Source organism: Muscardinus avellanarius (genome assembly GCF_963383645.1).
Source record: "Muscardinus avellanarius genome assembly, chromosome: 4".
Classification (NCBI taxonomy): Eukaryota; Metazoa; Chordata; class Mammalia; order Rodentia; family Gliridae; genus Muscardinus; species Muscardinus avellanarius.
Window position 1 is genome coordinate 95,390,459 of NC_137789.1, and position 27,443 is coordinate 95,417,901.

A 27,443-nucleotide genomic window follows, 5' to 3' on the forward strand; every position below is an offset into this window, starting at 1 on the left:
CAGAGCCAAGCGAGAGGAAGGGCTGGTTGGGCAGCTTGGGGCAGAAGCCACCACAGTGGGAAAAGGGCTCTGGAACTTGCTGGTGTTGAGGCTGCAGGGTAGCTGGGAAGCTGGTGCGAGCTAGGCAGGCCTGGAGACCCCCAGTGACCTCCCTCCTCCCTCTCTCTACAGGCTGGACACCGTTCATGGCTCTCGGGTAGAACCCAGCGAAACGGCCAGAATGAATTCTATGGACAGGCACATTCAGCAGACCAATGACCGACTGCAGTGCATCAAGCAGGTGGGTGTGTGGCTGGGGGGAGCAAGGCTGTGCCACAACCAGGCAGTCAGTGATGTGATGGGTGGGAGGCCCCTGACCTAGTGACCACGCTCAGACAGCCTCACGCTGGGCTTACACACACCTGGGCTTGAATGCCAGTGCTGCCTTCCCAGCTGTGCAACTGTGGGCCAGAGGCCTGCCTTCTCTGGGCTCTGCTTGTGTGCACTGAGCCATGGCGAGCATGCAGGGAAATGCCTAGCACTGAGATCTACCTTCCACTGCCTCCCTCCTACACCTAAGCTCCTGCCCCTCTGCTCCAGCTGTTTGCTGATAAAGTTACAAGAGAAGAAAGGACCCTGGAAATTAAATCATTTTACAGAAAAGGAAACCAAGGCCAAAAAAGGGAAAGGGAGTAGTCCAAAGTCACACAGCTCCAAATCGGACCCACTGGTACTGGGAGACATCCTGACGTGTGGCGAGTTCCCCATCCTGCTGATGCGCACACCACACCCCACAGCAGTTCACCCCAGAGGGAGACCCTGGTCTGGATTGTTGGGAGGTAGGAAACTCCTCACCAGGTGCCCCCCGTGGTGCTAAGGAGTGATGCACCCACCCTGTGGGTTCAGTGTCCCGTAGCTCAATGGGCAGCTTCCTGCAGACCCAGGAGTGTCGTGCAGGAGGGCAACGTGAGAGGGGCATGGGCTTCAGCAGCAGCAGCAGACACTCCTGGAGCCACATCGCCATTCCCCCACTTGCCCACAGGGAAACCTCTGGCTAGGCACTTCATCCCTCTAAGCCTCAGTTTCCCAGAATAGAATGTGTCAAAGAATTGCCAAAGGGAGTGGCTCACAGAATACTGAGAGAGCATTGTCAGTGACATACGCAGCCTGGGCCTGGCTCATAGCAGGTGACCAGCTAATGGCAGTGCAGACTGTTGTCTTCAGTGTCTCAGGGGTGGGGAGGGCTGTGCTGGGGTGCAGGCCCCTGGCTTAGGTGGGTCAACAGAAAGCTCAGGGAACCATTGACAGCCATTAGCCTCAGCATCCGGGCTGAGCAGAGCTCACAGACCTCTGCCCCTATTTTCCCTCCCTGAGAGGCAGGGCTCCATGGAGCCTCCCCAAGGTGCCCTCCAGTGGAACCTTGGCTACTCCAGGAACGAAGATGTGTCCTCTCATTAGCATCAAATAGTGCAATCTTAGAGCCTGTGCAGGGTCTGAAGAGAGGAAATTGAAGACTTGTTACAGACTGAACCCAGTCCAAACAGTCTCCTGAACACCAATTACACGCCTCTGCTCACGGTCACGGAAGAGAAACCAGACCATGCGCCCGCCTCCCAATCCCTCCTCCTCAGGCTCCGTGGGGCTCTTTGCAGCTTGGCTTCTGACCCAGTTTTCCCTGCCCAGGAATCATCAGGCAGTGACCCCAGCCCCCAACACAGTCCCACGCCCTCGGCATGCCCACAGCTTCTCCTGACACTCGCTCTGGACCACTTCTTCCCTGCTCAGATTGGTGCCACCAGGAGTCCCTGTGTTCTTAGCCCTTCCCTGAAGCTGCCCCCTGGAAACATGGAGCATGCAGCTCAGATTTACAAGTCAGCAAACCTGAGTCCCAAGCAGCACACAGAGCCCCATGATTTGGGGAGATGTCACATCCCCCTGCTGGCCTCCCCTAGCCATCCCCACATGTGCCAGCATCGAGGGCCCTGCGGCTGGGACAAACAGTGGCACATTTGTGAGAGCGAGCAGTCATCAGGTGCTGTTAGAGCCCCCTAATCCTTCACACCCCTCCTCCTCAGGCTCAGACCCCGCTGGGGCTGACATCTGTCTGCTCCGCAGCTGCCCAGGGAGTGGCTGTGGCTGGCTGAGGACTGTTGATTCTCAGGCGCCAGTAACCTAATCAGAATAGAAGGAAGTGTATCTGCACACACTGAGGATGACCATGTGTCTGCTGGGGAACTTTGGGCTGCTGAGGGCTGTGGCTCGTGTCAGGGACCTCACAGCCCTAGTCTCCACCTGCCTCACCTCCCAAGCACGGCTTTTCCACACCTATTCTAGCTGCCACAGCCCTCTAGCTGAGCTGCCCTTCCAGCCTCAAGGCTCTAGGAGAACCAGGGCTCCCTCTACAGTGCCCCACTTGGAGCTCCCAGTCATCCAGACTCCATGCAGAGTGCTCCATCAGCTGCTGCGCCCAAGCTTCAGGTGCCTTTTGAACATCTGCACACCCAGCAACCTCACCCTTCCTGCCCTTCTCCCTAGAGCTCTGGGCCCCAGGGGCATGCATCAGGGCTATGGCAAGGATGAATTCCCAGGAGGCAGAACTTGTGCCACAATCCTCCCTAAGTATGCAGATTCTAGCCTAGCACCCAGCCCAGGTGGGACTCAGGTGCATGGGAAGGATGGGCAACTGGATAGAGATCTAGGAGAACGGATGGATAAGTAGATGGATGGACACATGCATAGGAGGTAGATGGACAGGTGTAGACAATGGGTTGATAAATGGGCAAATGAATAGATGAATAGGCAGCTGGTTAAATTGACTCTGGATGAATAGGTAGATAGTAGAAGAATGAGTGGACAGATGAAGGATAGATAAAACAGTGACTGGGTGGAGGGGAAAGTAGATAGATGTAAGGATGAGTTGATACATTTGGGATGGATGGATGTTTCCACACATGGATGGATGTGTGGATGAGGGGATCATGTGATTCATAGAAGGACTGGCGGGCAGCTGGATCGATGAGATGAATCCATCACTTCTAGGGTGGCCATCTCTGGCCTGGGCACTGGTATCCCCTGCCCCTACCTCACAAACTGAGCAGCCATAGATGTCACTCAACTAAGACTCAGGAAGAATTGTAGAGATGGGGACAGGGCATTAGTGTCTAGCACCAGCTGCAGCAGACGGCGTCTTCCTATGACTCAGCACACACCCCTCCCATCATAGGCAAGCCACTCCTGCCCTGGCCCCAGCCCCTTCCCACATCACTGGGGTCCACTGTGAGGTGGCCAGGTTGCTGGACTACTCAGCAGGTGTGCATTCCTTTGGAGAGCTAGCTGCCCCAGCCACTTCCTGTGGGACCACACCTTGTGCCAGTCTCCAGGGCTCCTGAGGTGGCAGGAAGCCACTTCCACCCCCAAGGAGGAGCGAGGAGTGGTGGTGAGGCCCCAGCGCACACAACAGTAGCTGACATCATCTTGGCTCCTGCTCTGCAATGACTTCCTCACACATGGTGTTTCTAGGCTGCGGCAGCCCTGCAAGCTGTCCCCTCCCGCTCTCCAGCCCAGTGAAGGCTACGTGGCTCTGTGGCTGATGTGGGGCTTGGACTAGGTGTGTTCTGCACACATCACCAGGTCCTTCAGTCTCTCTGCACTTCAGCCACCTCAGGGTTGACAAGGACAAAAAGGGGATGGACTTGGCCAAGGCTACAGAGCTGTGGTCCTGTGGCCCCAGAGTGGATGCTCCACCCATGAGGTGTGCCCACGGCTGGGCAACCCCTCGGGTGACGACGAAGGATCACAGGGACCAGCAAGATACTGAGTCTGGGAACTCAGGTGCCTGAACAAGATGGCCCGAGATGGGCCACAGAGGTCACTTGTGAACCCAGAGCACCCATGAACCCTAACAGGGTGCTGTGGCCACCTGTGAGCAGGCAGCTCTGAGCACAGCACACAGTTGCAGCTGACTCTGCTAATTGAGTGTGACATGACAGAAATGAACGGAACAACTTGGTTAGCAGGGACGCTGCTGGACAGGAAGGGGTTTCCAGTGGAGCCCAGGGGCCGCCCATGGTCTCCAAGAGTCACAGTCTAGAGGCAGATGTGGGGGACAGAGGCGAGGACCCACCGCTGTCCTCTTGAAAGCGTGGCTATAGGTAAAAGGTTTTCCTGCCTAGAGCAGGTCAGGTGCTGGAAGCTCCACCTTTGCAGAGAGAGCTGGGGAAGCATGCCCCACGAGGGAGCACCAGTGCGCCAGGTGCCCGGGGGGGCCACACAGGACTTATTCTGTCTCACCCAGCCTGGGAAAGGGGCTCTGTTGCTGCCAGCTTGCCCTCTCTCGCCTTCATTTCTTTCTATTCCTTGGTTTCCATGGTGCGAGGCTATTCTAATTGATTTCACTTTCTTCTCTCTATTTTTATTATTTGTTTATTTATTTGTGGTCCCGGGTCAGCAGCTACAGAGATGTAAGGCAGAATGTGACCAGGGCCCCGCCCCCATTCACGGACCTGCAGCTCCCCAGGTTCTCCCCGCCATGGTGCTGGCTGTGTTCAAGGGACCACCCTGGGATGCTGCTATCTCTCCCAGCACCAAGGCAACCGAAATTAGGAGCTGCCATCCTCCATGCAGGGGGCTTATGCTCTGCCTTGTGGGTACACTGGAGGGCCCCCAGGAGCACAGATCAGCCACGCCACCACTGGGTCAAAGCCCCACTCAGAGCCACACCTGCCCCCGCAACCTGTCCCACGGCCCTGCAAGTCTTTCATCTCCTGCTCTTAGTGCCAGTCTCCGAGGGCCTGGGAATATGTGGGGCAGTGTTACAGAATGAAGGGTGGCCTACCTCCTCCCCTCTGTACGTCGACAGCCCTCCAGCCTGGGCATGAAATAGAATCCGAATTCAGACACCCTTCTCAGTAATGCCAGCAGCCCCCAAACTAAGGCACAGGCCCTGGAGAACTAGGGGCACTAAGCCACACACAGCAGCCCACACACTGCGTGAGGATGACCACCATCACCATGTGCTTTGGTCCCCCTTCCCAGCGGAGTGTGGCCTACCTGCACCCTGTCCTATCTGCCCAGCCTGAGCTTGCATAGAAAACTGGTAGGAATTCAGACCTGGGCTTGGGTGGGGGTGTTGATCGAGAAGGAATCTCCAGGGACAGCCTGTCATGGGTGGAGGAGAGCAGTCCTCAAGCATGGGGCCAGATGCCACTTTCTGGCACCCAGCACCCTGCAGAGCCAGTGTCCAGAGAACACGTGAATATCTGATATCACTGGCCTTTGCTACACCTTGGTTTTCCGGTCTTTACAATCTTCCCCCTGCAAAGGCAGAAATGTAGAAGGCAGAGGGGGCAGGCTGGAGTATGAGAAATCTCAGGATCCTTTCCTGCCCCTCGGCCCTTTTCTGTGAGTCACCTCCCTGGTGAAGCCTAAGTCCTCCCTGCCCCAGACCTCCCATGCTATACTCACTCCTGGAGCCTCAAGCTGCTTCCTTTTCCTTCCCATAGCACTTACAGAACCCTGCCAACTTCCACAATGCTGCTACGGAGCTGCTGGACTGGTGTGGAGACCCACGAGCCTTCCAGCGGCCCTTCGAGCAGAGCCTGATGGGCTGCCTCACGGTGAGTCTGCATCTATCGATGCGCTGGTGCAGAGGGAGGACAGCCGGGCCAGGGGGACTGTCCACGGGGTCAGGTAAACCATCAGATAATGGGGGGTGAAAGGTAGACACCCATGCGGGCAGTCAACAATGAACTCTTTTTCCCAGCCTGATTTTCTCCTGGTGGAGGTGGCTCATATGTATAGAAATGACTGAGAAAATCACACATGAGGTAGGGAGAAATGGAGAAGGGAGTCCTGAACAACTCGGAAGGTGGGCTGCTCACAGAAAACCAAGAAAAGGGGCTGCTTGCATATACACAGGAGTTTGCCAAACAGCTGGGCACAGCAAGAGCACACCAGACCAGAGAACATCAGTGCAAAGGCACAGATGGCCAAGGAACACAGAGGGCTGGGTGAGGCGCTGGGGTGCAGGCTGCAAGAGGCCAGAGCATGGCTTGCCAGGCAGAAGTTGACCACAGCATGCGATGTCCCTGGCCATGTGGCTTGCACTCACCAGTGTGAAGGTACATGGGGAAGGCCACCTCCCAGAAGTCCTTGGTCAGCTTTGAATGGAGGGTACCGAAGCTGACAGCTGGGAGCCAGCCTACCCCGAGCTTGGAGAGAAGGAGATGCCTAGCCTGGTGGGAACAAAAGGTCTTGCCCAAGGGCATGATGCTCTCCACAGAGCTCCAGGTATGAGACAAGAGGCACAGCTTGGTCCTGGCTCAAAAGGGAAGAAATATGACAATAGCTCAGGCTGCCATCACAAAGCACCTGCTCCAAGCCAAGGCCATGCTGGCCGCAGCATATACTATCTCACTGAATCCACTGTAACGTCAGTCCTGTGAGTCCCCATTTTATAGAGGAGGACACTGAGACTTGGAACTGATGTCCCAAGGTCACAAGGCCTTGGACTTTGGCCTGGGTTGTAGTTGAGGCCTGTCTGCCTCCAGATGGTGCTCCTGGCCATTAGGGATGCCAGACAGGGATGTGGCCCAGACCCTTCTGGAGTCTTCTGTTTGTCAGAAGCAAATGCCATCTGGCTCCCCGAAGCCCACCTGCACTACCCAGTCTTCCTTCTCCTTCAGTGATTGGGCTCCTCCCCCAACTCCCTTAATCCTCTTTGCGGGGATCCTGGTTCAGCCTAAGCCACATGTCCAGGGACAGATGTTGCCCGAGGTGCCCTCTCTCTCTCCCCAGCTGCCAGCAGCTGCAGGCAAAGGGGTAGGTGGGCCACAAAGACTCGTGACCAGCACAGGCCTCCTCAGTGCCCCAGCAGGTCCAGGGGCTCAAGACTGCATCAGAGTGGGCTGGCCAGCCTAGAGAGACCAATAACTGGCCCTGCCTCAGCCCCTGTCATGTATCCGTTCATTCAACAAGCATTCACCAAGCCCCTGCCATGGACCAGCTGGACCATGTCAAGCTGGACCAGTCAAGGAGCTTACGTTCCAATGACAGACTGACAGCAGCCATGCAGAGGAGAAACCAGAACACACCAGAGCCCAGGGAGAGGGGCAGTCAGCAAACATCTCCCAGGAGGCGACCTTGGGAGGATGGAGGGCAGGTGCTCCAGGGTAGACGAGCTGCCAAGGCAGAGGCCCAGAGGCTGGGTCTGGTGGAGTCAATGGGAGGCCCAGGTGCCTGGGGCTCAGAGGGGAGGGGGCCGAGATCCCACAAGGCAGGCCCCCAAGAAGAGTCTGGGTGTTCTCTGGAGGGCTATGTGGAGCCTTGCAGGGTGGTGGCCAACTCTGAGGTCTATGATTTATGCCTGGAGATGGAGCTCTGATGGGGAGCACACTTGGAGGGGAGGACAGGGATCACTGAGGGCTTCCTGGAGGATGGAGCCAGAGAGGAGTCTGAAGGCTCTGCCTAGACAGAGGAGGCCATGGCTTCCCAGGCAGGGGAGACTAGACAGGGCAGGTGCTGGCCATCCTGGTGTCCCTCCCTTACCCCACCACTCCAGTTTGCTGTCCAGCCAGGAAAGTGTCCTAGCTAGGGCAGCAGATCCTGACTCCTGCAGCTCAGTGGAGGCAGTGGCTGGAAGGGGCCAGGGGTTAGAGGGTAGGTGACCTGGAAGTCAGAGATCCCAAGGGATCTAGGCAGGGCAAGATGGCTGACCTCACCACATGTGAGCACTCGGGGACCAGCCACCATCCAGGTTGCCATGATCCCCTGGCTGACCTCTGGGAGTGAATTCCAAACTCCTCCAGATCCGGCTTACCCTGAGGATATCAATTAAAAACCACTTAGCCTCAAACAGCAAATGGATACATTTTTTGCCACTGATTTCTAAGCAGCTCAGGCAGAATGGAAGTGAGAGGCTCTGAGCTCTGGGTCTAGCCTCCTCTGGGCTGCAGGCAGGTTGGCCCACCCCTACTCACATCTTCCCTTCTAGATGTAGAAGTCCAGGAACCCAGGAGCTCCTGGAGGGTGGAGCCTCACCTCCCAAGCAGTGCTTCCTTATCCGCAACTGGTCCTTCTGGCCCTGCTGGAGGCTCCGCCCAGCTCCTTCTCCTGTGCAGGACTGGACCACCTCTCTGGGTGTCCTGCTCAGAGCCAGACCTCCCTGGATTGCCCCTCTCCCTCTTCATGCTGGTAATGTGCTTAGGAAATGGGACAGAGGCACTAGTGGCTACAGAGCAAGAGAGGAGGTGGAAGGGACAGCGGAACCCATTGGCATTCAGCTTCCCCTCCCAGCCCTCTGCTGAGTACTGCCCCGTGGCCCCAACCACTGAGGCCATGGATGTGTGTACACGCATTCAATGCATGCTGGCTACCTACTTTGTCCTGGTCTGTTATCCTGCAAGGAGGGCATTTGGCACCCATTTCACAGAGGAGCAGACTGAGGCTCCGAGTGGCTGAGCCACCTAGTGAGTTGGAATAGCCTGCAAGTGGCAGAAGCAGACCCCAGCATTGTTCCAGACCTCAAAGCAACAGCAACAGCAGCAGCAGCCACAAGTACCTGTACCCTCGCCTCTGTGCACGGTGTGGTAGCAAAGTGTGAAATCAGCGTTCTACCCCACGGGTCCTAGGGCATAGCCATGGAGACAGCTGAGACACACCAACAGTCTGAGCCCGTTATGTAAAACCCGGGAGATGGTCCCAACTTTAGAGGGGAGGAAGCTAGAAGAGTCAAGCCACTTGCCTTGGGTCACACAGGATAGGTGGGCAACACTGAATCATGCCTTCGGTTCCCCTACCGCCTCAGAGGATGTGAGTTGGAAGGACTGGGGTCCAGCCCCCTCCTGGATGCAGAGCCTTTCTCTCTCTCTCCCTCCCCTGCCCCCTGGCTGCAGCCTCATGGCTCCTTGCTCACCGCTTTCAGGGCAGCAAGCTCCCCCCAGGGAACTGATGATGGTGGCCACATCACCTCCCCAAGTCCTCCTCTCTGAACTTCAGAACTTCTCTGAACTTCTCTCTGAACTTCAGTTCTCTGGCCAGCAGAGCCCGAGCAGCCAGCAGAGGGCAGTGGCTCTCCTCTGGCCTGTGGAGGGGAGGGCCTTACAGATCCTACCATGCCCAAGGAATGGGGCTAGGGCTCTCCAGAGCTTCCCAGCTGAGCCCATCCACCCTGCCATTCAGAGCTGGCCTCCCGGGACTCCTGTGGTGCTCAGGCTGGGCTGAAGGAAGCCAAGGCTAGCAGTGCATGAGGCATTCTAGGGCCGCAGGATCTGGCTTGGCTCACTTTCACACCTGTGCTGTGTGGCCTTGGACAAGGCCCTGCCCTCTATGGGCCTCTGCTTCTTGTCAGTGAAAGGAAGCTGTTGGAGCCAAGGACGCTTCTAAACACAGAGCTGAGGACCTTGGCACCAAGCAGACATGTCCTACTTTTCTGGCCCGTCAGTCTTGCAACCTGCACACAGCACCAGCCTCTCTTGCTCAACTGAGCGAGTATTGTTTCTAAAACCAGAGCAACATGATTAGCCGGTATTGGCCAAACACAGAGACCTTTGCCTTCCAGCCAGTCCTCTGGGCAGGTGAGGAGTTATTGCCTAAACCCTTTGTAGGCTAGGGAAGAGGTCTTATCATAGAAAGAGATAGTCTTTGCAGCCAGACTGCCTGGGACAGGTCCTGGCTCTGTCACTGACAAGCTTTGGAAAACTAAGCTCGCTTTAGTTTACTCCTCTGAAAACAAGTAATAATTCCCACTGTGGGGTGTGATGTTGCAAATCATTTGCTTAGCCCTCCTTCCTGGGAGCCAGGATGCTCAGGAGCCTACTCAAGGGCACTGTTGGCTGCACTCGTCCAAACATGGCTGCCCGTCCGTGTTCACTGCCATTCACCCCAAGGCTCTGCTGCCAAAGAGGAAGGGCTGCCCCCACAGCCCAGAAGCGTCCTGACTCTCCTGAGAGTGCCTGCAAGTTTGAAATGCTCCACAAGCCAGAATGAGACAGGAAGCTTTGCTTTTCTCCTTGACTAGCACGAGCATGGCCCAGAGACTCTGGGACATGCAGAGGGGCAAAGGGCCCGTGGGAAAGAGCCTGGGGAGAAAGCACTCCTGGGTCAGGGGCTTCTATTTGCAGAGGAGAATCTGAGCAAACACCCTAACATGAGAACCAGCTCCTGGGCCTCTTCCTCCCAGCCAGGCTCAGACATCAGCCCTGCACAGAGCATTCCCAGGAGAGGGTGGCGAGGGCCCAGGGCTCCATTCCAAGAGACACTGGTGGTCCTAGGAAGGGAGCCTGCCTCTTCTGGCTCCTCCCTGATGCAGCACCGCACTCTCTGGGTCTCCAGGGCTCCTCTGCTTTAAGTAAGGAGAGAGACCCAGAGGCGTGGTTTTCCCACCCATTTTAGCCCCTGTAGCAAACCCCTAAAATAGAAAACAGTGGCAGTGGGCCATTCTGATGAATCCAGGAGCCAGGCCAATGGCCACAGCAGCCTGAGACCCCTCAGAGGCCTTCCAGGCACATCTGGAGCAGGTGGCCCAGGGAGTTAAAAACCAAAGTGGGCCAGGTGTGGTGGCACACACTTGCCATCCCGGTGCTTGGAAGGCTGAGACAGAAGGATTGTAGGTTCAAAGCCAGGTTTGGCAACGTAGTAAGGCTCTCTTATTTTTTATTTCCCAAATAAAGCAATAAAATTGGACTGGGAGTGTAGCTTGGAGGAAGAATGCCTCTAGGTTCAATCCCAGCTGGAAAGAAAGAAAGAAGGAAAAGAAAGAAAGAAAGAAAGAAAGAAAGAAAGAAAGAAAGAAAGAAAGAAAGAAAGACCAGAATGAGAACCCACCAAATCGGTGGGTTGTACTCCTTCCCACTCAGCCATGGCTGCCCCAGCTGCCTTCTGAACTCACTCCAGTTTCCAGGGTCCTTCCTTCTTAATAAGGAAACCTGGTTCTGCTGCTGTTCATGAGGAAGGTGTGCAGGAGGACACCTGGGAACCAGTAGGGACAGAGGGAAGCGACATGGACATGAGCTTCCAGGATCATCTGTGGGGCCCCAGCAGCACCCTCATCCTAGTGCCCCTACCCCCGGAGCCTTATGTGTGCCACACCAGAGCTTGGCACAGGAGACAGGCTGCACATGAGAGCTCTGCATTTGCAGGCATAGAGCCAGCGCAGGGGCACACTGGGTGTGTCACCCATGCCGGGGCCCGGACGTCTCCCTGAGGCTGCGCCCTAAGCCCGCACCTCCTGTGGGGCACAGATGCTCACACAGGTGGGCAGGGCTGGGTCAGACCTGCATTTCTAATAGCTGCCCCATATGCTGCTAGCACTACTGTGCACCTCGCAATGTGGGAGCAGAGCACGAGGAGAGCGCGTGTGGGAGAGTTCCAGGGAGCCAAGACTTGGTAAATAGAGACCCACTCATGTAGACGAGAGACCCTAGCTAGGCCACCCTAAAAAAGGTAGTAAGCCGGGCGTGTTGGTGCACACTTGTAATCCCCGCGCTTGGGAGGCGGAGACAGGAGGATCAAGCAGGTTCGAAGCCAGCCGCGCTAGCTTAAGAGACCCTGTTTCCAAATAAAAATAATATAAAAATAGGTCTGGGAGTGTAGCCTGGAGGTAGAAGGGTTTCCAGGAACCCCAGTACCACCCAAAAAAAAAAAAAGTAGTAAGGCATCCCCAGCTGGCAGCTCGTGTGTGACCCCTGCAGCCATTGCCACTATTTGCTGAGCAGCTAACTGGGGACGGTGGGATCCCAGCTCGGGCAGACATGGGGCTTGGCCTTGGCCTGCCTGGCTGGCCCACTGCACCTTGTAACAAGCATACCACCCACCCTATGACATGGCTCACTCTGCCTTCCTCCCCTGCCGCTAGGTGGTCAGTCGGGTAGCAGCCCAGCAAGGGTTCGACCTGGACCTCGGCTACAGACTGCTGGCTGTGTGTGCTGCGAACCGTGACAAGTTCACCCCCAAGTCTGCAGGTAAGTGTCTGCGGGGATGCCGCGGCTGTCATGGAGGAGGGGCAGGGAAGCGACTCTGAGTTGAGCTGCCCACCGTGCTGCTGCCTCATTGGCCTAGGTGTGGCACGAACCTCTGAGGCGCCAAGGCAGGACATGTGCCATCTCCTCCGTCACCACAGCAACCTTGGGCATGAGCACTGGGCTCGTTCCCCTTTTGTAGGTGAGGAAACTGAGGCTCTGAGAAGCAGAAGAGACTTCCCAGGGTCACACAGCCAGAGTTGACGTGCTTAACCCTCACATGCCACTGCCCTCGCTCATTTATTCGTTAAAAAAAAAACTTACTCAAAATAAAACACAAAATTTAAACAAAATGAATCAGTATATCTAGGATTCCTAAAAGTCTGCCTTGTGAATTATTCTCTGGCATTGTCATTGCACAAGGCCTTCCTGTACCATATTTCACATAGGCCACAAAGGGTGCCAAACAGCATTCTGTCTGTGGGGTTTTAAGTATGTTAAAGATTCAATTTTGACGCCGGGCGTGGTGGTGCAAGCTTATAATCCCCATGCTTGGGAGGTGGAGACAGGAGGATTGTGCAGGTTTGAAGCCAGCCTCTCTGGCTTAAGAGACCCTGTTTCCAAATAAAAATATAAAAATGGGTCTGGGAGCATAGCCTGGAGGTAGAAGGGTTTCCAGGAACTCCAGTACCACCAAAAAAAAAAAAAAAAGCAATTTTGGCCATTTGAGCAGGTTTGTGCATTTGTAGTCCCAGCTCCTGGGGAGGCCGAGGCAGGCAGATCACTTGAGCCTAGGAACTTGGGGCCAACCCAGGCAACACAGTGAGACCCTGTCTCTTAAAAAAGAAAGAAGAAAGAAAGAGAAAGAGTGCAGGGTATGGTGGCTCACATCTGTAATCCCAGTACTTGGGAGGCTGAGATAGGAGAATTACAGATCCAAGATTAGCCTCATTAACTTAGCAAGACCCTCTGCAACTTAGCGAGATCCTATTTCAAAATAAAAAGTAAAATTGGGCTAAGTGTGTAGGTCAGTGGTGGAACTCCCCTGGGTTCAATCCCTAACATAAGGAAGGCAGGAAGGAAGGAAGGCAGGAAGGGCTTTACATTTTACATTTCCCGCCTTCCTCTCAACTGTGCATGGACAGCAGATACTGTGCAAGCTTTACAGTGGACAGTCCTGTGGCCATCTGACCTGTCACTTGCTGAGTGTGTGGCCTGTGGGCCTCACTTTATTGACTCAGGAAGGCAAAAATGGTGAAACCTGCCTGTAAGAAGTCATGGGAAATTCTAGAAATACATAAAGTGCCCAGCACAGTGTCTGGGGGATAACATTCTTTATTGATTCCAAATAAGTAGTTGAAAAAGGAAAAATAATGGTATTTCTTCTGTATAACAATAAAACAGACAATTTCATTGAATTCCCTAGTCAGTTCTCTGGGATGTATTTAGAAATAGCCTTCATGAAAACCTTTGAAGGGAATTTCAAAACATGCTTATGTAAGTCCACTCACCGTTCAGGCTCTGATGTGGCCCTGTGCTCCCTCCTATGGAAAGGTATGACGGCCTCATGAGCCAATCACTGTCCCAAAACCCCGGACCCGGCAGCTTGTGCCCGGATATCACTGGTGCGCAGAACTGCTTTTGCTACCAGCCAGAGCTGAGGTCACCAGGGGAATAAGACACAGGGTCCTGCCTCCAGGAACTTAGGTTTGGGGCAGAGCTCTGCAAACATTTTGTGAAGGACTGAATGGTATCTCCTTTATGGTTTGTGGACCATTTGAAAGCAGACATTGATGATAGGTAAAGAAATGAGTGTGGCTAGTTTCAAGAGAACTTTATGAAAACAAGTAATAGCCTATAACTTCCTGGTCTCTAATCCAGAGAAAGAGGGAGCCATTGGTCAGATGATTATAGGGGTGTGTGTGTGTGTGTGTGTGTGTGTGTGTTTAAATATCTGTACCTTCCAATGTGCTAAGTGGTGGGAAGGACAAGTCACAGATGCCATAGTGTCCAGTGGCACAGACCATCTGGGTTGGGGGAAGGCATCTGAAAGTTGAGACAGTTTTTGGGTAAGGAAAAGGAGGATGTGCTCCTTTGCAGGTGAATGGGTGGCCTGTGCAAAGGGAGGGAGGGTGACTTTGTGTCAGCACCAAGTCAAGGGTTGTGCCTTTGGAGCCCAGAGCCAGGAAGCCGCAGGCAAGGCGAGGCTGGTGACGTCAGCAGCAGCAGAGTGTTCAGGGCCCGTCTTGAAGGTTGCAGTCTTTGTTTTAAGAATAATGTGAAAGTGGCTAAATTCTCATTTCCCAAAAACGACCCCTGTTCATAAGAACATGTAGCATGGTAGGGGGTGGTGTGAATGCCAGCAAGCAGATGACTGGGGAGGTGGGGGTGCATGGTGGCAGCTGAACCAAGAAGGCAAGGGTGGAGGGGAAGGAAGAGAAAGGGATATTTAAGGGGCACAAGCAGAGCCACATGGTGGCACGCACCTTTAATCCCAGTACTTGGAAGGCTGAGACAGGAGGATTTGAGGCCAGCCTCAGCATCTTAGCAAGGCTCTAAGCAACTTAGCAAGAACCTGTTTCAAAATAAAAATAAATAAATAAAATGAGGCTAGTGTGTAGCTCTTATGTTCAATCTTCAGTACAAGGCTGGGGGGTGCTAAAGTAGGCTGGAGCTGTAGCTCAGTGGTAGAATGCTTACCTAGAATGCAAGAGGCCCTGGGTTCAAGCCCCAGCGCTGCAATGAGTCTGGGGCAAGGCAGAATGCCTAGCCAGAGAGCTAGCCAGAGAACAGAAGAGTCTGTCCCAGAAGCCCCAACTCGTCCCTGCCTTGCTGGCAGGTTCTAGGTGTGCTCTGTGGCTTGCTGCAGTTCCCAGCTTTGAGAGACACAGGCTATCATGTACATTTATAGATGAGGACACTGAAGTCAGAGAAGTCCTGTGACTTGCCTGGGGTCACACAGCACATAAGTGTTAGAGCTGGTCTTGAACTCTAGCCTCCTGGCCCCAGGCACAGGGCTCTGCCTCTTTCGTCACAGCACACCAGGGCTGATCTAGGCCCTAGACTAGGAGGCTTGAGGTTCCTGGCCGAGGATCTGGGAAGCCACGCCTTTGGAGAGAACCTTCACTTTGAGCAGGTCTCTCCTGAATGGCCCTGTGCTCCTCAAAGCGGCATTGCCAGCATCACTTCTCCTAAAACAAATTTGTTCTTTCCTCCATCTGCACCCCCAGCTGTGCACAGATCTTTACAATTTATAGATCCTCTCCCCAGGCTCTGTGTCCACTAAGTCACATGTTGCTTCCAAGGTCCCTGAGATGAGCTCAGCATACCCATCTCACAGCTGGGAGCACCGAGGCACTGCAGGCCCATGGCCTGACCATCACTTTTGAACATTTGTTGGTGCCCACAGACTTACAGCTTTCACAGGCCACCCCCTTTACAAGTATGGGCCACTCGCTGTGTGGCAGGGCAAGGGACTGGTCCTGGGGGGAGTCTTAGCTGCTGGTTTGAATCAAGAATGAAGGGCCCACTGAGGACAGGTTGGGCTGTGAGAGGAGTGGAGGTCACAGGGAACAGAGCAGTGACCCCAAGTCACACAGGCGCCAAGCCAGGTGGGGTCACCTCACCCACCTGGAAGCAGAGAGGGCTTGCTCAGCGCCCACCTCGGCCACCTGTGAGCTCTTAGCAAGGCCCCTACCGTGGGGCCTGAGGGGCCCAGCAGTAGCTAACACAGGGTAGATGCCAGGTAGGTAAGTGTGACTCCCAGCCTTCCTCCCTGCCTTTGCTTTGCTCCCTAGCAAGGCTGCTCCCACTGGGCTCTCCTTGTGGCTCGATGGTATGTGCGTGGCCCCGTGGCCTGCAGCCACCTCTCCTCCCTCCTGTCTCTCCTGCCTGTCTGGCTCCTGCTCTCTGATGGCCTGGCAGTTGTTCCTGCTCTTTCTCTCCAGGGAATCAACTGTCTTTCTGTCCGTTCCTTAGTCCCCTTGTTTGTGTCTAGCTTCCCATTGCTTTCTCTGTCTGGATTCTTCTGGGTCTTAGACTTTCTCCCTGAGCATGGTATATATGTGGCTATATGCATGGGCGTTTGCATGTGCGTTTGTGGGGTGTGTGTGTGTGTGTGTGTGTGTGTGCGTGCGTGCGTGCGTGCCTGGTGCATTTGGCTGTGTGGCATGTACACAAGTCTATATATGCACATATCTGTGTGTGGCTGTGGGGGCTCTGTCTGTACATGTGTGCACAGCCGTGGCTGCATGGTGTGTGCACGGCCGTGTCTGTGGGCGCCTTTCCACCCTGTTCATCCCCATCTGTATGGTCAGGAGGCCAGGCTGGGCCAGGAGGCCTGGGATGAGCTCATGCAGTGCAGGAGAGGCGCTTTGTCAGGACATCTGGCGGGGGCTGCAGAGCAGGAGCTGGGCCCGGGGGCAGCACTGCGGCGCGTGTGCCGCATGTGTATGTGTGAGAGAAGGAGCCAGAGTGTGAGCGCAGCGCAGACACTGCAGCCGCCGCCAAGGCGGGCGTCTCCACGTGGGGCCCTCTGTGCCCAGCCCCCAGCTCTTTGTTCTGGTGCAGCCTTTAGCCTTGGTGCACGTGGAGCAGGAGCGCTGGAACGGCTTGGTCAGGAGCCTCCTCCTCTGGAGGCTGGCGGGGGGGGGGGCACCTCTACCTCCTGTAGAAGGTCACCTGCCCAGCCCCCAGCACCAAGATAGCATGCCCACCCCGCCCCCACCCACAGCCACATGCCAGCCCCCAGCGACTTGGCAGGCAGCACTGAAATGTCAGCCTCCTCAGCACCGAGTGGTCCTTGCTGGCTATGTGGGCGCTGAACACCAGGCAGTCGCCATGCCCAAAATCCCCAAGAGTCCTCTACATGCCTCAGCTAGTGTCCATGCTTGAATAAATCTGTGTCGCCTCAGTTGACCCCAGTGAGCAGCCAGTGCACGTTGAGATGATGCAGGAAATGTCAGGCAGAGACCAGAAAAGGGAAGACCTACCCTGAGTCACAGTGAAGCCAGGGCTGATCCCAGACCCAGTCTCAGGGGCACTGCCTTGCCAGAGCCCTGACAGCAGCGACAGCCATGACCTCTCCTGAAACTGTTGGCAGAGTTAAGATGTGGCACACAGCTGGTGTGGCAGGTGCCAGGGCACCCAGGGCCATCCTGAGAAGCACTGGAGCATTTGGAGAAGGGACCATAGAACTCAGGGGAGTGGTCAGAGCAGGAAGAAGCCAGCCATCCTTAGGGACAGGAGGATGTCTGTCAACCAGAGTGCACAATCTGGCCATTGTGGGCTGGCTGTGGCCTGCAGACATGGCAGGGCCACTGCTTGGTAGTTTTAGAAAATGCATATTAATGGCCCACATTTGCTTCTTGGGAGATGGCACTGTCACGTAAATGCACAACTTCCTTTGAACAGGAACCTTGAGCTCGAATTCCTCATCACTGACTAGGTCAAGGCGGTCCCGAGTGCTGTTCCCAGCTCCCTCCCTCCCTATTGTCCTACTCCCAGTGCACTTGGAAGCCACCCTGGCCCTGCGGACACCTGTATGTGTGACCTTTGTTTTCAGCACACTCACACATTTGAACATAGCAGCCCCAGCTTCAGGACCAGACTAAAGCCCAAGAAAAGTAGATCTCCAGCTTTGTATCCCCAAACATCTGCCCAGTCTGGTTTTCCTGATGTGCTCCCCAGAAGAGCCATGAGGATGTGAATGCGCATGCTCTGAGCCCCATCCCAGCCTTTGTCAGAGGTTGGGCTGGGACTGTCTTGGAAACCGAGGCTTCTTGCTCCCACCTGGCTGAATGGCTGGCCGGGCAGGGGGGTGGTCTTGGAATCCTGTGTGTGTGGTGGGGGGAACGTGTACCTAGTCTCTTATAGTGGCCTGGCTCCTGTCTCCACCTTCATGCTCCCCTGTCTCCCCTCTCCACCCCTCCCTGCCTCTGCCCGCCCCAGAGCACGCAGCCTTCCCATCACCGGGGAGGACAAATGACCTCATTCAGGGACACCCTGCCAGAGCTGTCTCTCTAAGACAAAGCTGTGCTCAGCTCCCCGTGAAAAACGGCTCCCAGCCGCCCAGGGAGCAGGCAGGATTGGTGGGTGCAAATTGCAGGGGATTTGTTAGCGGCTGCTGGCTTCCCCCAGAGACAGCAATCAGGGGAGACCTTGCCCTTGAGACTCCAGGTCGCCCAGCAGACTGGGGCACCTTTCCAAGGCCAAGCATGGACTTCCTCAGCACATCGCCCCCACCCCATCCCACCTCTGAGCTCAGCAGTACTAGGATGTAGGGGAGGGGCACTGCTTCCTTCCTCCTGCTGAACCACCCCCTCCCCCCAGGTCTCCTGGAAAGGGCTCTGGATTTCATCACCAGGGCCCTGGAACTGACTGCTGGTGGGGTCTGCATGATGGACAAAACCTGTCTGTGTGCTGCATCCCACTATTCACTGCTCTGGGAGAGCCAAGACTCTTTTCAGATGCCCATGTAGAGAGGGGGAAACCGAGGCTCTTAGATGGAAAGACAGAACCAAGTCACTTGGTTAAAGGAGCTGGAAGCAGGACTTGATCCTGCCCTTCTGAGTGACCGAGTGACCAGTGGACAGTGGCCTTCTCCTCCCAGCTCCCTGAGGGATGAAGCCTGGAATCTGGTGGCATCACTCTGTTCTTGGAGAAGAGGGAGACAGGAGAGGAGCGTTGTGGACAGCGATCCCAGGAACAGGAATTGGGAAGAGAACAGCTGCATGTTCCCTGGGGTACGGGACAGTGGGAGAGGGCAGGTATGAAAATGGTGTCCAGGCCAAAGGTAAGCAGCTGAGCACTCGTTTCCACGGTACTCCACCTATGGCCATGACAAACTCGGACATAACAGTATGAACTTTTTAGAATAGTAGTGAAATTGTACACATGGTATGATCTCAGTCAGGTGCAGAAATAAAAGCTGTGTGTCCCTGACAAAGAAAACAGGGTATGTTCCAAAATGTCAACTTACAGATAATGGCTGTCTGGATGAGTGCGCGTGAGACGCTTTTATTTTCCACATTTTCTGCAGGGGCCTTTTTTTTTTTTTTTTTTTTTTTTTTTTTTTTTTTTTTTTTGCAGTATGGCACTGGTCATTATGGCTTTCTTTCAGGGCTTGGGCACAGTTGGCAGGGCTGGCATGAGACCAGACCCCATCTCCTGGCTGGCTCAGCAGTTTTCCTGGAGCAGCCCTCTCTGGTTCCCCGAGAGCCCCAGGGACAGGCCTCTGCTTGTCAGGAGGCCACTCTTCCTGTCTCCCTCTCATCTGCAGGATTAGCTCATTGGCATCCGCCCTCAGCCAGGGAGTGCATGGACAAGACTGCCTGAGGCCCACCCCATGGCTGTTTGCTTTCCAGGTCTGTCCAAAATGAGGAGAATGATGGGGGCTATAAGGGTATCAGTCCATGCTGGAGAGGGTTCTGAGGGCCAACATCCCAATAGGTGGTCCAAAACCTGATTAAAATGGGCCTGCCCCTCTCACTTGGACCCTCAGCAACCCCAGCCCAGAGCCCCAGACTCCTGATCAAGGAGGAGGGGGTCCTGTGAGGTAGGGGGCAGGGATCTGTGAGGCACATGTGGGAGAGGCAGGCCCTGGAGTCTTCCAGCTGAATGATGGAAGGTGTCTGGGATAGGTCCCTGGTTGTTGCCCCTGCAGTGAGGATCCTGTGCACTCCTGTCACTTTGGTAGCAGGGTCCCAGAAAACACTGATTGACAAGTGTGGGGATGAGCAGGAAGGGAGGAAGCCCATAACAGGTGTGGCTGGTAAGCAGGTTTCCTGACTGCCTCAGGCCTCAGGCCTGCTGAACTCTGGCAGACAGGCAGAAGGTGCCTCCTCCCTCCACCCGCGTGGGTGGAGGGAGGAGGAGGAAGAGGTGGAGGGAGGTGGAGGGCTGCTTGGGGTCACACTGCTCTGTGTGAGGGAGAAGTGCCAGCAGGGTCCTGGTGTACAGTGAGCAGAGGGTGTGTCTACAGACACCCACAAAACTGGCTACTCAGATTGTGATTATATTACTAATAGTTTTACTCAGTTATTTGACTTCCATATTGGAATTATACAAGGAAATGTTATATCACCACCATAACTGAAGGACCAGTCTCACTAGCCACATTCAGAAACTGTCAAAATATAGGAGAAACCATCTCCTGTTTCTGAGTTGAGCCATAGAGGTCTGCTCAACAGCTGGAGCCTGGGCCCCTTCTCTGCCAGTGGGGGCATTTAGAAAAGGCTAAAATAAGCTGGATGTGGTGGCACACACTTGTAATCCCAGCATTTCAGAGGCAGAGACTGGAGGATAGAGGTTCGCGGACAGCCTCAGCTACTTAGCAAGGCCCTTCACAACTCAGTGAGACCCTGTTTCAAATAAATAAATAAATAAATAAATAAATAAATAAATAAATAAGGCTGGAGGCATAGTTTGGAGGTACAATGCCCCTGAGTTCCATCCCTGGTACCGCAAAAAAGAAAAGAAAAGAAAAGGTTAAAATATAGTACACAGCAAATGAGGACTCTCCTCTTAAAAGTAGAAACAATCTAGCCAGGTGTAGTGGCCCATGCCTATGATCTCCATACTTAGGAGGCTGAGACAAGAGGATCACAGGTTCAAGACCAGCCTCAGCAACTTAGACCTTGTTTCAAAATAAAAAATAAAATAGAACTGAGTGCACTTCAGATGTTGAACACCCCTGTTTTCAATCCCCAGTACCATACACACCCAAAAAGAAGTAGCAACATTCCACAGCTGGGAAGATAGCTGATGTGATAGCTGATGGGACCCGTGACCTCTTTGGTCATCCTGTGGGTATGTCACCTCATCCACACCTGAGGAGGCCTCAATCAAGTGGGACAATTCTACTGGAGGCTCTTGGGTCTCAGAAGGCTGTGCCCCATCAACTTCTCCTGGAGTCTGGGGCATTTGCACCATTTTATAGCTGCGGGAAGAGTGGCAAAGTTATGGGTATGAACCAGGAATTTTAAGGAATAATTAGCCTCTGTGCCAGGCCTGCCCCGCTCTGAGCCCGGGGTCTACAAACACTTAAAAACGCAGCACCACACAGTCCTCTCCCTCGTGGTTTGCAATGAATGAATTTCTCCATTCTTGTGGGAACGATGACAGGAACCCTGCAAACTGCACACTGCACCATCCTGCATCTGTCCTTTCATGTCCAGCTCTGTGAATTCTTAGTGCAGGCCCATTCCCATTCCAAAGAAGAAACTGAGGCCCCGAGGAGAGGACAGGTGGTCTCAGCACAGAGAAGTCAGACCAAAGCTCTGGCCAGGTCACCCCCGCTTCTCTGTGGTTGCCAGGAATCCAGTGGTGCCCTTGAGTAGCTGGAACCGCCTCTCTGGAGGTGCAGGCACCAGAGTTATAATTCTGCTGGTCTGAGGCTGCCTTTCTGAGGCTTCCTGCATCTGCCTCCTGCCACCTGACCCAAAGGGATATTAGGGACAGAGGTCCTGCCAAAATGGTCCCCTTTCACTACCCCAGGGTGTCCTGAGGATGCCGTGGCTTAATAAAGCCATCAGCAGCAATTAATTCTGCAGAGAAAAGAGCCAGGTAAGAGGATTAAGGAAGCCAGAGCTTTGGTTTTAAGATGGAGCTTAGCATTCTCGCCCCAGAGGAGGGATTCCAGGGGATTCCAGGGTGTGAGAGCGAAATGGAGCAGGGGCTTGGCAGGAAGTAGGCAAGTTGGTTATGGAACTTTTCTTCGCAAGTGTCATGAGCTGAAGCCTTGTAAAGGCCTTCTGGGTTAGACAGGGATTTAGGATGGTGCACTTATTATCAGCCTTGCCTACTTAAATGTCCAGGGCTAGGGCACATCAGAGAAGGGCACCTGTATTAGGAAAAAAATCTGATTTATGTCCCCTTTCACAATGCAACAAACATTTGATCAGCAAGGATAACGTACTCCTCTCAGCTCGTGATCCCAGGTGCTCAGGTCCACCTCATCCCGCAGGTGAGGAAACTGAGGTTTAGAAAGACGAAGAAATTTAACCAAGGCAACCTGGCTAAACAAGGCCAAGATTATGATTCAGACAAGCATATCTGACCCCGAAGCCATCAGCTGACCCCTGCTGTCTATGAACAGGTTAAAATAAAAATCCTGGGAAAGACATGGTAATGACTGAAGATAGCTGTCAGGATCACCTGAATCTCTGGCAGGGGGCCGTGTCGAGTGTATGACAGTGATTTGTCCCTGTTGGTGGTTAAGCACCGTCCCATCTTTGCACTCACAGCCCCAGGAGTAATGAGGAGCAGAGAGCCTGGGTTAGTCCCAATTTCAAAGACTCTTTCCAGAAACTTTTCAGTTGTTTTATAGAGAAAAATAAAGGTGTGAACTCACCAGTGCTCTGGCTTAGAAAAGTCACCTGACCCCGAGTGCCAGGTTTTCCTCATTTGTGAGGAGGGATCTTGGCCTGCCTCATTGGCATTAAGTCAGTCAACTTAAACAAGCCCGGTATCTAGAAATTGCTGTGCATGTGTTAGCAACTTTACCCCAGCACACTGACATTCAGACTCAGGATGCTTTGCACACCTGGAAGTAGCACAAAACCCAGGCTCTGGCTGACATGGCAGCGTACGCCTGTGATTCAAGTACTTGGGAGGCTGAGCCAGGAGGATCACAGGTTCAAGGCCAGCTGCAGCAATTTAACAAAACCTGTTTAAAAATAATAAATAAAATAGGACTGGGGATGTAGCTTAGAAGTAGACTGCCCCTGGATTCAAATCCCAGTACCCTCCCCCAAGAAAACCCAAAACAAACAAAACCCCCAGGATCTAGAAAATATGGAACCTATTTGCATAGGTACAGCCAAAGTAATGCCAGCTGCACCCTACTTTTTCTGGTAGTAGGAAATGAATGAGACTATATTACAGCCCTTTGCTGGCCCCGGAGCCAGAAGCCCTCGACTGCCTCCTAGACAGCAGAGGTTGAGGGGAAATTCCAAACTTTCTTTCTTTCTCCAAGAAGAGGAGACTCATCCCCAGTGGGGGAGACAGGTGACCTTCAGGAGTGGAGAGCTGGCTGAGAGAGGCTGGGCAGGGCCAGGGATACCCAATCTGGGCCCTAGGAAGGGAATTTTGAGGATTTTTCTCTTATCAAATCTTTCCAGCAACTTTCCCTAAATTCCAAGATTAGAAGGAGAGAGAGAGAGAGAGAGAGAGAGAGAGAGAGAGAGAGAGTGTGGGTATGGTAGCACACACTTGTAATCCCAGCATTTGGGAGGCTGAGACAGGTAGGTCATGGTTCGTGGACAGCCTCAGCTACTTAGTGAGACCCTTTGTAACTCAGTGAGACCCTGTTTCAAAATAAAGAATAAAAAATAGGGGCTGGGGGTATGGCTTAGAGGTAGAATGCCCCTGGGTTCCATCCCCAATACTGAAGAGAGAGAGAGAGAGAGAGAGAGAGAGAGAGAGAGAGATGTTTACTGAATTCCTGTTTCGTGCCTGGCACTGTCCTGTGTGTTTTATGGACATTAGAGCTGATCCTCACAATCAGCCAACCCACTGTAGAGACTGGGAACCAGACAAACAAAGAAATTCAGATGCCTGTGCCAGCCATCCAGGCCGCCACGTGCAGAGAGAAGGAAAAGACTGGAGTGGGAGCTCTGGGTTTCAGCCAGCTCTTCCACCACTTTCAATGACCCTGTCCAAATGTCCAAGCAGCTTTTGGGACAGAGCAGGTCTCAGCACAGGTAGAGCTCAGAGCAGGAAACTGGAGCTGGGGGAGGGATCTGGCTCAGACTTCAGGACCAAGCTGACTTGGTTTCTGTTCACCTCTGCCACTCCCATCCTATGATGAGTGAGCCTGGCCTGGTCTTTTAGCCTCACAAAATGATGGGTCCAAAGTACATAACATGAGTCGTCATTGCATAAGGGATCTGAACATGTAGTTCTGATATGTCATTAAGTCCTGCTTTGCGGTCCAGGCTCTGAAACCTCCCAGCTCTGTGACTTTATGCAAATCACTTCACTTCTCTATGCTTGGGGTCCAGCGATCTAGAATCTGGGTCTCTTGGCTGGAGCTGCAGCAATTCTGTTTCCGTGGCAACCCAGCTGTCTCTCAAGGGACCATCTGGATCGTGTCACCCTGGCAAGGTGCTGCCCCGGCAACCAGGTGTTTGTGTTTTGCAGTAGAAGCTCTGCAAGGTGGTAATTGCCCTCGCTGGGGACAGGGTGGTGGCCAGGCAGGTGGCTGGAAGCAGAGCCACCTTGGCCATGCCAGCTGCCTTTGCTGTTCCTGGACCCAGAGAGAGACAAATCCCAGAGCCCAGGATCTCTGGCCAAGAGCTTGCCTTGAGAGGCACTAACAGATGCTTCTCTCTGTTCCTGTGAACATTTCCTGGCCTGTTGAGGCTGGCCAAGTGGGAAACACTGCCCGCGGCTGGACTCCTACAGGGAATTCCAGAGGACCCCATCTCACCTGTTTGGGATGAAGAGATACTATTGTCTCTGCCAGGAAACAGGAATTACTGGGGGGTAAAAATTAGAAGTCTGCCTTTCACACAGGCTCATAATTATAATGAGAGCAGAAGCTGGGTGCAAAGGATAAACTAAATTCACCCCTGCAACCCAGCACCTGGGCACCTATTACCTGCAGACTTAGTGATTGTGCTTAGTAACCCAGAGATTGTCTGTACCCTCAAAGAGCCCACAGGGCCAGACCAGGCAGGGACATGCTCAGGAAGGAGCTGGTGTTGACAGACCCATTCACAGGGTAGGGAAGCTGAAAGGGGGGCGGGTGACTTAGAACTTCCAGAACCCCCCCTGGGGGGCCAGCCACTGGACTGGGTTGGTGCAGTGGGAGCCAGTTCAGGGATTGCCACCTGCTTTGGCTTTACATAGGCAAACCCCTGACTGACCACAGCCCAAAATGCAAGCTCCCGTCAGTCTTTTCCAGATGAAGAGACTGAGGCCAAGAGAGGTGTCAGTTCAGAGTCGTCTAGCCGGGGACGGGTTGGGCCAAGATCAGAACTGGGCCAGTGCACCTCTTAGAGGATGCTGCCCTTCTTGCCAGGCTGCTGTTTCCTGGAAGTCCGGAACTTCTTTCTCAGCCACAAAGCAGTTCTCTGCCTGTCTGACTCTCACCTCTCCTCTCTCCCTGCCCTCTTCCTCTCTTTCAGTGTCTCTCTCTCTCTCTCTCTCTCTCTCTCTCTCTCTCTCTCTCTCTCTCTTTCTGTTCCTCTCACCCCCCCCTGATCTCCTGATTTCCTTTGTTTCTCCCTACCTCCTTGGGGACAGCTCCCTGAACCACTGTCTGCAGCTCAACTCTGCCACAGAGCCTCAGTCTCTTGTGCCTGCCCCAGGTCCACCGCCCACAGGGCACAAAAGGCCCAGGGCCCAGCCCTAGAGGCTTGCTATGGTTCAGCTCCACCCCCCTTCCCCAGCACCCTCAGCCAAGGAAGTGACATAATTGCATATATTCCCATTTTCTCCAGTCTCTTGAGCTCACACTCAGATGTGCGCCCCAGATGTTTAGAATCACTTCCTTCCAATTAAGTGTCTGCTGGAGGCTGGGAGGCAAGGGGACTGCGTGTGCCAGGCCGCCTCTCTGCAGAGGGGGCGTGGAGGAGAGAAAACGGGAACTCGCCCTCCCCATGCACAGGCAGAGGGAAATTGTTGCACTGTTGAGCTCCATGGGGAGCCAGGCAAGCAGCTGTGCAGTGCGCTGGGGATGCCCTGCCCTTGGCTTTGGGGTATGCAGACACAGGGGCCTTGATGGCCCCATAGAGATTCAGCACTCATCCCTGGGCGGGGCCTCTGGGCCTCTGTGTCCAATGGCAAGTGGGACAGAACAAGAAAAGAGAAGAGAAGGAAGGCATTGTCACCTGAAGAACAAGTGTGGGGACCAAGGTTCCTGGGATCAGGGTCTGGGCCTCTGTCCTAGGTGGGAAGGGCTGCCACAGCTCTGTGGCAAACCCTCTGTGTAGACACCCAGGCAGGTGGTACCTGAGCAGAAGGCAGGTGAGCTGGGAATCTTTCCGCCCAGCCCCCACAGTGGACTGTGTAGCACACGGGCTGCCTGAGGCCATGCACAACATGTGCCTGGAACTGCCAGGACTCCAGATTCTGTAAGAAATCTGTGTTTTTCATGTTGTCAGCCACCTATTATTCAAGACCCTGTGCTGACCATCTCTGTGTGGCTGAGTGTTTGCTCTCGGTGGCCCATGAAGGTGTCAGGCTTAAATCACTTGAGCAGTGGGGAGGGACAGTTGGTCCTGTGATTGATAGAGAAAGGAGGATCAGTCTGCCAAGAGTCTAGTGGTGCCAGGCATGGAGGTGCATGCTTGTAATCCCAGCATTGGGGAGGCTGAGACAGGAGGATCTGGGTCTGTGTCCAGCCCCAGCTACTACTTAGTGAGACCCTTTGCAACTCAGTGAGCCCCTGTTTCAAAATAAAGAATTAAAAAAATAGGGCTGGGGGTATATCTTGGAGGTAGTATGCCCCTGGGGTCCATCCCCAGTGCCACCAAAAAAAAAAAAAAAAGGAGTCTAGTGGTGGTAGCCACCCTGGGCTTGCCTCCTGCTCTCCTCCTTCTGAGTGGTGTGGCTTTATTTACTGAATTGTTTGTTTGTTGGTGCTCAGGTTGGAACCCAGGGCCCTGTACTTGCTGAGCATGCCCTCCCCCACTGCATACACACCCCAATCCCTGCTGCTGTGTGGTTTTAGGGGACGGATGCAGCCTTTTTGGGCCTCAGCTGTTTCATCAAGAATTGGGAATGCCATCTCTTTAGCCCATGGTTATTTGTGTTGAAGATAAAACAGGACTATGTAGGGGAAAGCTGTGCCTGTTTACCATATTTCAGTGGCTGAGACAATGGATGAGTGGATACAACTCCCCCCAAAAAATCACTCTTCTAGATAAAGTGTTGTACACCTGTAATCCCAGTACTTGGGAGACTGAGACAGGAAGATCGAAAGTTCGAGGACAACCTCAGCAACCTAGAAAGACTCTGTTTCAAAAAATAAATACAAGCCAGGTGTGGTGGCGCACGCTTGTAATCCCAGTGCTTGGGAGGATCACACAGTTTTGAAGCCAGGCTCAGCTACTTAGTGAGGCTCTCAGCAACTTAGTGAGGCCCTGTTTCCAAATAAAGTATAAAATACGTTTGAGAGTATAGCCTGGAGGTAGAAAAGCCCCTGGGTTCCACCTCCAGTACCACCAAAAATAAATAAATAAATAAATAAATAAATAAATAAATAAATAAAATAAATACATAAATAAAATGGGGCTGGGTATGTAGTTTGGAGTTAAAGTACTCTGGGTTTAATTCCTAGCACCAAAAAAAAAAAAAAAAAAAAAAAGGGGAGGAATCATCTGTGGAAGGGAGATGTCTGGGGTGGAATGGGAAATACCATTTGTTGAGCAAGGAGGTGAAGCAGGCCAGTGCCTCTTTGGAGATCATGATGTATATATGAAGTATAAATGAGTATTAGATATTGCTCTCTGATATGAATACAGAATGAATTGAGAGTTCTCACCCTACCAGGGCCCCGGCTGG

At 53.7% G+C, this 27,443-nt stretch overlaps 1 protein-coding gene across 2 annotated transcripts in view; it reads left to right on the top strand.

Annotated features, from left to right (window-relative positions):
* Positions 1-220: 220 nt before the first annotated feature.
* The window catches only part of ZMIZ1 (zinc finger MIZ-type containing 1), a gene marked incomplete at both ends in the record, with an annotated part of 100,343 nt that continues 73,120 nt past the window's right edge, over positions 221-27,443 (top strand). For both annotated transcript variants that reach the window (XM_080695263.1, XM_080695264.1), the window contains 3 exons: positions 221-280; positions 5,481-5,594; positions 11,831-11,936. In XM_080695263.1, coding sequence (XP_080551389.1) covers positions 221-280; positions 5,481-5,594; positions 11,831-11,936 — 280 coding nt within the window. The remainder of the gene's footprint in view (positions 281-5,480; positions 5,595-11,830; positions 11,937-27,443) is intronic.